The sequence below is a fragment of the Symphalangus syndactylus genome, chromosome 6, assembly GCF_028878055.3.
Source record: "Symphalangus syndactylus isolate Jambi chromosome 6, NHGRI_mSymSyn1-v2.1_pri, whole genome shotgun sequence".
In the NCBI taxonomy this organism is placed as follows: domain Eukaryota; kingdom Metazoa; phylum Chordata; class Mammalia; order Primates; family Hylobatidae; genus Symphalangus; species Symphalangus syndactylus.
In genome coordinates, this window is record NC_072428.2 from 129,142,669 (window position 1) to 129,153,006 (window position 10,338).

Genomic DNA, 10,338 nt, shown 5'->3' on the forward strand with positions numbered 1-10,338 from the left:
AATATATCTACTTATTTTAAATGTGTAATTTTGCCGTCTCTGCATTATGTAAAAAGGAGAAAATATTGTGTTATCACATGCTTCATTTGTCACTATTTAAGATTTTATCATGGTTCACAATATTACAATGTCATAACGTTTGTTAGCTTAATTTCTAAAGAAAATTGCAGACACTGAGAGTCAAATTTGATCAGATTAAAAATCTGAGATGTAGTGATTGTGAAAACAGAACAAAAATTCCCAAATGATTCTTACAGGGCGCACCCTTTTGTGTCACGATGTTGCAGAAAACAGCATGTCTCTAAGGCCACCAGTCCGACAACAACATGACTCCATGGACAGTGCAGAACTAGTTACAGAAGGAACTTCAGGAAGACTTCTCCTAGATGAATACGCCCACACAAACAACATGGAACATGCAAGAGTAAAATGCAAATCATTTTTCCTTAGTGAAAGAAGCAGACACAAAAGGCCACATATTATTAGATTCCATTTATAGGAAATGTCCAGAATTGGAAAACAAACGAAAAGTAGGTTAGAGATTGCCAGGGGCTGAGGAAAGGGGAGAATGAGGACTGGTTCCTGATGGGTGTGGGGTTTCTCTTTGGGGTGATGAAAATGTTCTGGAGTTCTAATAGTGGTAACAGTTGCACAACATCATGAATATACTTATTGCCACTGAACTGTAAACTTTAAAATAGTTTTACTTTGGGAGGCCCAGGAGGGCAGATCACCTGAGGTCAGGAGTTCAAGACCAGCCTGGCCAACATGGCGAAACCCTGTCTCTACTAAAAATACAAAAATTAGCCGGGCATGGTGGCACGTGCCTGTAATCCCAGCTACCTGGGAGGCTGAGGCAAGAGAATCGCTTGAACCCAGGAGGCGGAGGTTGCAGTGAGCCGAGATCGCACCACTGCACTCCAGCCTGAGTGACAGAACAAGGCTCTATCTCAAAAAAATAAATAAATAAATATAAATAAATCGTTTTAGCCATTTTTAAAATGGTAAAAAACAAACAAAAAAAACTGTTACAAACAAAAATAGACTGCTATGATGACCAAAAAAGTAAAATGCAAATAAGAAGCAACTACTAAGATGCCAAGTAAGACAAACTTAAAAAACGAGTAATAAGACTTAAAAGGGCTAGAGGGCCGGGCGCGGTGGCTCACGCCTGTAATCCCAGCAATTTGGGAGGCCTACGTGGGCGGATCACAAGGTCAGGAGATCAAGACCATCCTGGCTAACACGGTGAAACCCCGTCTCTACTAAAAATACAAAAAAAAAAAAAATTAGCCGGGCGTGGTGGCATGCGCCTGTAGTCCCAGCTACTCAGGAGGCTGAGGCAGGAGAATGACTTGAACCCGGGAGGCAGAGACTGCATTGAGCGGAGATCCTGCCACTGCACTCCAGCCCGGGCGACAGAGTGAGGCTCTGTCTCAAAAACAAAAAACAACCAACCAACAAACAAAAAAAAACCACAATGAGATACAATTTCACATTCCTTGTATTGGCACAAATTTTAAAAAGCTGATGATACCACTTGACCACGATGTGAGGCAAGGGAAGGCTCTTATTCTTCTGGTGGGAGTATAACTTGGCAAACACACTTCGGAAAACAATTTGGCATTATCACGTAAAACTTTAAGAATCAAAATTCCACTACTAGATCCCTAGGGAAACTCATGTACATGTACACAAAGAAGCATATACCGAAATGTTCAAAGCATAATGGTTTAATAGCGAAAACTTAAAACAATATCAATTTTACTTTGTTTTTTCAGAGGCAGGGTCTCATTCTATTGCCCAGGCTGGAGGGCAGTGGTGCGACTGCGCCTGACCGCAGCCTCGTCCTCCCAGGCTAAAGTGATCCTCCCGCCTCAGCCTCCTGAGTAAGTGGGACTACAGGTGTGTGCCACTGTGTCCAGCTAATTTTATTTTTTAATGTTTTTGTAGGAGCTACGTTGCCTGGGCTGGTCTCGAACCCCTGACTTCAAGAGATCCTCCCACCTCAGCCTCTTGAAGTACTGGGATTACAGATATTAGCTACTGAGCCCAGTCTCAATTTTAATAATAAGAAAATCAATATATAAATTGTGTACATTCATGCAAAAGAAAGCAATGAAAACATTTCAGGGAATCAGAGTAGTCCTTCTCTAAAATTGGTGGGGCCCAGAGCAAGGTTATAAATGGAGGCTTGGATACAAATGTCTAAATATTTAACAGTAATAAATCATGCTGAGCTGGGCTCGGTGGCTCATGCCTGTAATCCCAGCAGTTTAGGAGGCTGAGGCAAGAGGAATGTCTGAGCCCAGGCACTCAAGACCAGCCTGGGCAACACAGTGAGACATCATCTCTACACACACACACACACACACACACACACACACACACACAAATTAGCCAGGTATGGTGGCATTAACCTGGTCCCAGCTACTGGGAGGCTGACGTGGGAGGATCGTTTGAATCCAGGAGGTGGAGGCTGCCATGAGCCATGTTTGCACCACCATACTCCAGAGTGGTGACAGAACAAGATCCCGTCTCAAAAAAAAAAAAAAAAAAAGTATGTATATGTATATATGTGTGTATATATATATATATGATATATATGAAATAAAAACTTTAATACAAAAACTTTTAAAATTTGTTATAAAAAAATTTTTTTGAGACAGAGCCACACTGTGTTGCCCAGGCTGGTGTGCAGTGGCATGAACATAGCTCACTGTAACCTCAAAATTCCTGGGATCAAGCAATCCTTCTGCCTCAGCCTCCAGCGTTGCTAGGACTACCACCACACCCAGCTAATATTTTTTATCTAATTATTTTTATTTTTTTATTTATTTTACTTTTTTAAAATTTTTTTATTTTTATTTTTTTTTATTTTTTGATGGGGTCTCACTATGTTGTCCAGGCTGGTCTTGAACTCTTGTCCTCAATCCTCTCATCTTGGCCTCCCAAAGCACTGGGAGTACAGCCATGAGCCACTGCACCCAGCCCAGGAAAAAAAAATTTTTTTATTCAAATAATGACTATTTCAAAGCCTTCTGAGTGGCATAAGCCAAAAAAGTCTGACAACACCAAGCATTAATTGGCCAGAAAATGAGGAAACTGGGACACTCAGACATATAAGTATAAATTGGCACAGCCACCTTTATACTAATTTGTCAGAATCTGGAAAAGTTGAAGCTATGTAACGATTCAAACCAACAATCCCACTTCCTAATGATCTACCCTGGAAAAGCTCTAACCATGAACACCAAGAGACACTTGCATGTAAATTCTTGGCAGCATGATTTGGTACAACAAAAACCTGGAAATATACCATATATCCATTACTGGGGTGAATAGGTAACTGAACTGTGGTATAAATCCTATGATGAAATACTTTTCAACTGTTAAAATGAATAAACTAGGTCCTTGTGTAGCAATATGAATAGATCTCCAAAACATAGCATTGAATAAAAATTCTAAAACACATAAAATACTACATTTTGTATATGGATACAAATATATACAAGAGGAAATTATAAAATTATGGGAAGGGCAAGATACACACCAAAATCATGATTGAAGCTGCTTCTTTTTTTTTTTTTTTTTTTTTTTTGTGAGACAGAGTCTTGCTCTGTCACCCAGGCTGGAGTGCAGTGGCGCAATCTCGGCTCACTGCAAGCTCCGCCTCCTGGGTTCACGCCATTCTCCTGCCTCAGCCTCTCCGAGTAGCTGGGACTACAGGCACCCGCCACCACGCCCGGCTAATTTTTTGTATTTTTAGTAGAGACGGGGTTTCACCATGGTCTCGATCTCCTGACCTCGTGATCCGCCCGCCTCGGCCTCCCAAAGTGCTGGATTACAAGCGTGAGCCACCGCGCCCGGCCGAAGCTGCTTCTTAGGAAAGGGAAATGAGACTGGGGATGAGAAAAAAATAACCTTAGGTCTGTTATGATTGTTTACTATATTTTAAAAGAGGAGCAAAATTGAAAAATGTGAACACTTATTTATTCTAGGAGGTGAGTTATTAACTCGTATGGGTTCAGAATAAATATTCTCTGATGCTTGTTATATTATTCTTTGCATTTTTCAGTATTCTATTCAATTTGCGAAATAGTCAACTAGTCCTCTTCCTATCTACCCACCCCCACCCAAAATGTGAATTAACCGAAGAGGAAAGACACAAACAGGAAAGAACCCAGAGGAAACACCCACACTGGCACAAACCGCAAAGCAAGGTAAAGACGCTTAAGCAGCCCGCTTGAAACAGTTAAACAGAAATCATGCAGGCAAAAAAAATTTTTGAATTAATAACTTCATATAGTTACTGGACAGTGGAAGTAGCTAGTTAAGAAGTCAAGGCCGGGCGCGGTGGCTCACGCCTGTAATCCCAGCACTTTGGGAGGCTGAGGTGGGCGGATTGCCTGAGCTCAGGAGTTCGAGACCAGACTGGGCAACATAGTGAAACCCCGTCTCTACTAAAAGAAAAAAAAGAAAAAAAATTAGCCAGGCGTGGTGGCAGGGGCCTGTAGTCTCAGCTACGCGGGAGGCTGAGGCAGGAGAATAGCTTGAACCCGGAAGGCGGAAATTGCAGTGAGCCGAGATCGCACCACTGCACTCCAGCCTGGCGACAGAGTGAGACTCTGTCACAAAAAAAAAAAAAAAAAAAAAAAAAAAGTCAAACAAGGCCGGGAGCGGTGGCTCATGCCTGTAATCCTGTGCTTTGGGAGGCTGGGAAGATTGCTTAAGCCCAGGAGTTTGAGAGCAGCCCAGGCAAAATGGCAAAAGCCCATCTCTACTAAAAAATACAAAAATTAGCTGGGTGTGGTGGCGCATGCTTGTAATCCCAGCTACTCAGGAGGCTGGGGCAGGAGAATCGCTTGAACCCGGGAGGCGGAGGTTGCAGCGAGCCAAGATCACGCCACTGCACTCCAGCCTGGGCGACAGAGTGAGACTGTCTCAAAAAAAAAGAAAAAAAAAAAAAGTTAGCCAGACATGGTGGCGCCCACCTGTAGTCCCAGCTACTCAGGAGGCTGAGAGAGGAGGATCATCTGAGCCCAGGAATTCAAAGTGGCAGTGAGCTATGACCGTGCCACTGCACTTCAGCCTGAGTGACAAAGCAAGATCTCATTTCTAAAGAAAAAAAAAAAAAAGGAAGTCATGCAGATTTAGATTCAAATACCAATCCTGCCAGCTTCTAGTTATGTTACTTTCAGTAGGTTTCTGAAAGACTCTATGCCTGAGTTTCCTATAATAAAGATGGGACTTAAAATACTACCTTAGGAGCTATCCTAAGGACTAACCTGGATATCATCTCCAAAGTGCTTATCATAGTGGTTGGCACATAGTTACTTGTTCGATAAATAGTGATTATTTTTGCATCAGAACTGGGATTAGAACTCCATGTGTGGGCATATATTTCAGCAAAGGAAATAGAAATATCCAAACCGATTCACCAAAACAATTATCCAACATCGAAGCAAGCCATATTGTCAACAAAAATGTATCACTAAAAACATTACAAAAGAAAAGACAGGAACTACAGAATAGACAGGATAAATCCTATCTATAAATAATAGTACCACAGACACAATTTTATACACCCAGCACAATGCAAATCGTTCCCCTGTAAACAGAGACCAGTTTACTGAACTGAATAGTAAAGTCAAGATGGGTATCAATTAGTTAACAGATCCCATTAACTGGTAATCTACAAAGAAAGTTCTTAAACTCACAAGTGGCAAGTTTTGGAAGACAAGGTTTTATTACTTGCTAAGAGGAAAATATTTTTAAAACATACGTAGGGAGGAAAAAAACATGTTTTCTAGGACCCGAGGACAAAAAAAAAAAAAATTCTCCCAGAGGTCCTTATTATAACACTTTATACATTAATAGATTAAAAGTTTGTAATTCCCAAATTCAAAAGTGATATAAAACAAAATTAAAAATATGGCTCGGCCAATAAACGTTAGGAAATAAGATTTTATCACTCTACTACAAAAAATAAACTTTACTGAATTCTCTGGAGGGTCCATCCAAATTTAGATAGACCAAATAATCCCTATATTATATATATTCTTATAAAAGTGGGGATTAACAACCCAATTAACGAGTTTAAAACAGTTTTGCTGTTTCAAACCAGAGAAAAATATACCATAATAAAATTCATAAAACTAAAATTTCTAAGCATATTGCCTACAACAAATTGAAATAAAGTATTTAAATGTTAGATATGTAACATATGAAAACAATTATAAGCCAGGTGAGGCAGTGGCTCAGGGCTGTAATCTCAGCACTTTGGAGGCCTAGGCCAGCAGATCGCTTGAGCTCAGGAGTCCGAGACTGGCCTGGCCAACATCGTGAAACCCCATCTCTACTAAAAATACAAAAAATTAGCCAAGCATGGTGGCACACACCTATAATCCCAGCTACTTGGGAGTCTGAGGCAGTAGAATTGCTTGAACCTGGGAGGCAGAATTTGCAGTGAGCTGAGATCTGGCCACTGCACTCCAGCCTTGGGTGACCCTATCTCAAAAAATTAAAAAAAAAATTTTTTTTAAAGGATTATGTCTATGGAGCCTTTTTCCTGAAAATAAAAGTTGGATTTATAAGACAATCAGGGAAATCTGAATACCAACTGGACATTAGATGACATTAAAATTGTAACTTTTTTTTTACAAAAATGTGATCATTGTACTGTATTATGTTAATAAAACATAGTTCTTATCTTTTAGAGATACTAAAGTACTTAGTAATCAAATGGTTGCTGAGATTTGCTTTAAAATAACACATTGGAGTTGGGGACACATGGGGAATAGGAAGAATAAATGAAACAAAATTGGCCATATTTTGAAAACAGTTGAAATGAAATGATGGGTACAAGGGGCTTCATCATTTTTTTCTCTCTACTTTTGAGTATGTTGAAAATATCTATAGTAAGAAATCAAAAAATAAAAAGCATATGTGTTTCAAACTAAAAGTCAACACTAGTTGGTGAAGAATTTGTCATAATAGAAAAGATAAGAAAAAAAACATAACAAAGCCTTCCAACCATGTTATTTGGTGTAGTGCTAGAACATGCTAGAATGTTCCTTCCTTTTCTATCCTCCACCCTCTGCTCTCTTCTCCTCAGAGATTTCTTCAGTGACCAGCGATGACTTAGATGATTTCCTCGATACCCATAACTCCCAGCAACTCAGAAACAACCTTCAAATTGTTGCCTCGCAACATATTAAAGAAATTTTTAAATAAAGAAACATATTCAAGCACTTTTTAAAAACGTTAGAGTGAGCTGAAAGGGTTTTTGCTGTAAAGAAATTTTTAAAAAAATATATTGTGTCCTCTACCTCATCCATCTAAAACACTTACCTTTGTGTGTTTTATTACACGTACATTGAGGGTGAGTGACTAGAATTTCTGTTAGGTGCGTGATCAAAAGTTTGCTGACCAGTCGGACGCGGTGGCTTATGCCTGTAATCCCAGCACTTTGGGAGGCTGAGACAAGTGGATCACCTGAGGTCAGGAGTTCGAGACCAGCCTGGCCAACATGACGAAACCCTATCTCCACTAAAAATACAAAAATTAGCCAGGTGCGATGGCGCATGCCTGTAATCCCAGCTACTCGGGAGGCTGAGGCAGGAGAATCACTTGAACTTGGGAGGTGGAGGTTGCAGTGAACCGAGTTGGAGCCACTGCACTCCAGCCTAAAAAGTTTGCTGACCACCATTTTAAACCCTGGGACACAAGTCAAAGTGTTTAAGAATGGGCCAAGTGTAAAAAGTACTCTATCGAGAAAAGTAATTGAGCAGAAGCACATAATGACAGAAAGGGTGGGAGGAAAGACTGGCCAGAGAGAATCATTCATTAATTCAACAAGGCATTCATTCAATTCATTCAGAAATGAGATGGGAAGGCGGAACCCGACAAGAAGGGAAAGAGACTTTACAAAAAGGACTTGATGATGACAGATTGTGAGGAAGATTAAAACCCTGCCTGGGGGAAAAGATGAGTTTGACTCTATGGACAGGACACACGCGGGAGAGAAAGGGCTTGGGATCAAGGGAAAGGCCTGGGCAGCGAATGTGGACCTGGAAGCCATCTTTTTAGATGTGCAGCTGTCCCCGAGGGAGCAAGCTCTCTTAGGGAGAAACTAGGAAGAAAATCACTCAAGATGCTTAACCCAAACCTTGCAGTACATCTGCATTTAGACGAAAAAGAAAGGCAAATGGAAACAACAGAAGCAGTGGCCCGAGAGGTGAGCCGCACTGCTTCAAAGGGATTTAAGAGAGTTATCCCAAGGCAGGCGGTCAACTGCGCGCGCCACCGTGGAGAGACCACCCGGAGGGAAGGCCCGCGGCTGCTACAACTTCAGGAACCTGGAAAAGGGCCACCCCTGCTGCGCGCCAGGCATCAGAAAAGCGGTGATGAGGGGTATGGGGGTGACCAGGAAGGGAAGAACAAGCAGAGAGACCCTGCGGCTCGCTCCGGCTGAGACGGACCGGGGGCCCAGCGCGGCTGGGTTACTGGCTCCGCCACGTCTAGGGAAGGAGGTAGTAGGGAGGGAAAGACTCAAGATACCAAAGACTGGAGGCTCTTTCCTTCTTTCCCAAACCTGCCTCCCGCTTCTCTAGGCCCTGGCTGGCTCCAGAGCACTTTATTCTTCTGATTCGTGCGGGCAGGTGGGGAAAGGGGTGGAGGTTGAGCCTCGTCTCCGCCAGACACTAGCATTTTAGCCATTCTCGAGAAAACGTTTGGAGGTGCCGGAAGGAAGGGAACGGCAAAGGCAGAAGCGCGGGCCCTGCAGAGGCTCCCAGAGGGGAGCAGAGAAGGGAGTGGCTGGAGGCAGAGGCTGTCAGGTGCGGGGTCCCGGCGAGGCCGTGCCCCTCCCAGAACAGTGCCCGCCTGGACAGTCCACCCCGACCACGGCTGCGGACAGCGCCCCTCCCTCCGGGTGCACTCACCGCTCCGACTGCGAATAGTTGCACCGGCCCAGCAAGTTGAGCTTGCAGAGATGCAGGTTATCGCAGGGTCTCTGGCAGTACTTGCGACGGCAGACCCGGGCTCGAGTGGTGGCCACCACCGATCGGGTGATCCCAGCCTCGCCGCGGGTCTCCAACACCACAAAGCGGTCGGGCCCGGCCACCTGCAGCACCTCACAGAGCTGCAGCTCAGACAGCGCGATCTTCTGGAGCAGCGCGTCCAGGGCCATGCGGCCCCCATGGGCGCACAGGATTTTGGTGATGAAGCAGCACACCTCCGGGTCCGCCATGGCGCGCTGGCTGTGCTGGCTCTGCCGCGGCGCGGGACTGGGTTCCGCGGAAATCGGAAATCGAAACTTACAAGTGTCCAGGGGCGGGCGCGGGCGGTGCTACTGCTGGGCGCGCCCGGAGTCAGCGAGGGCGCGCTCTCCGTCGCCGTTAGCCCAGCCCAGCGATCCACTCTCGGCTCTCAGGTCAAGAGGCTAGATCTCACCGACCGGGTCCTAGTGGCAGGTTTACAGCCGGCCGCAAGGGCAACTGGGTGGAAAAAAAGAGAATGCGCGGGCAAATCTGCTGGTGACCGCCTCGGGTAGCCCCCTCTCGGTTCTAGGCTCGGCGAGGGTGAGGTTCCCCAGCCGGGCTCCGCGAGGCTTCTTTAGAAAGAAGAGAAACTAAAAGCGATCTTGGGGCTCTGGCCGGTGTTTTATAAGCCAGCCGACTGAGGCGCGTGACGCAAGTCTTGAGAGCCCTGTTGAGGAGTGCGCACCCCACCCATTCCCGGAAAGAGCAGACCCTAGCGAGCGCTTCCTGTGAGCCGTGCGCTCTTCCTCCGTTGGTAGTGAATCTTCCCAGCAACTCCACACGGTAGATACTATCCTCACCCTGAACTTGAGGAAGTAACTTGCACGAACACGCACTGGCATCAAGCGGAGCCCAGATGCCACCGAGTTTCCCCAAATCGCGTCCCCAGGCCCCAGATCGTGGTACCCCAGGCCCCGATGTGCAAGTTTCTCCTCCACCACCGTGCCCTCTTAAAGAACAACGATTGTCACTCTCCCTCGTTTCTGCCTTTTCACGAACTTTTGGACGAACCAAGAGACATGGTGAAACCCTGTCTCTTCTTGACATGGTCTTGCTTACCTAGAATCGCTAACTTGGTGCCCTGAACCACTGCTTGTACCTCAATCGCGATGGACATGTTAAGACATATCCCAAGATTTCAGATCGGTTCCTCCCGGTAGAGATTGGGACAAGAACTTTTCCACCGTGGGGACGTACTTTGACCCCCAGAGTTGACATAAAGATTGTTTTTAAGTGAAAACATTGAGCTACAGAAGATATAGAAAGAAATCTTAATGAAACTTCCCTTATCTGA

General features: G+C 44.5%; 1 protein-coding gene across 3 annotated transcripts in view; it reads right to left on the bottom strand.

Moving 5' to 3' along the window:
• Positions 1–9,943, bottom strand: part of ZC3HAV1 (zinc finger CCCH-type containing, antiviral 1) — a 70,705-nt gene extending 60,762 nt beyond the window's left edge. The window contains exon 1 of one of the 3 annotated variants that reach the window (XM_055284168.2): positions 8,946–9,943. In XM_055284168.2, coding sequence (XP_055140143.1) covers positions 8,946–9,253 — 308 coding nt within the window. In that variant the 5' untranslated portion in view covers positions 9,254–9,943. The remainder of the gene's footprint in view (positions 1–8,945) is intronic. The other 2 variants (XM_055284167.2, XM_063641650.1) reach the window with 2 other exon arrangements.
• Positions 9,944–10,338: the final 395 nt, after the last annotated feature.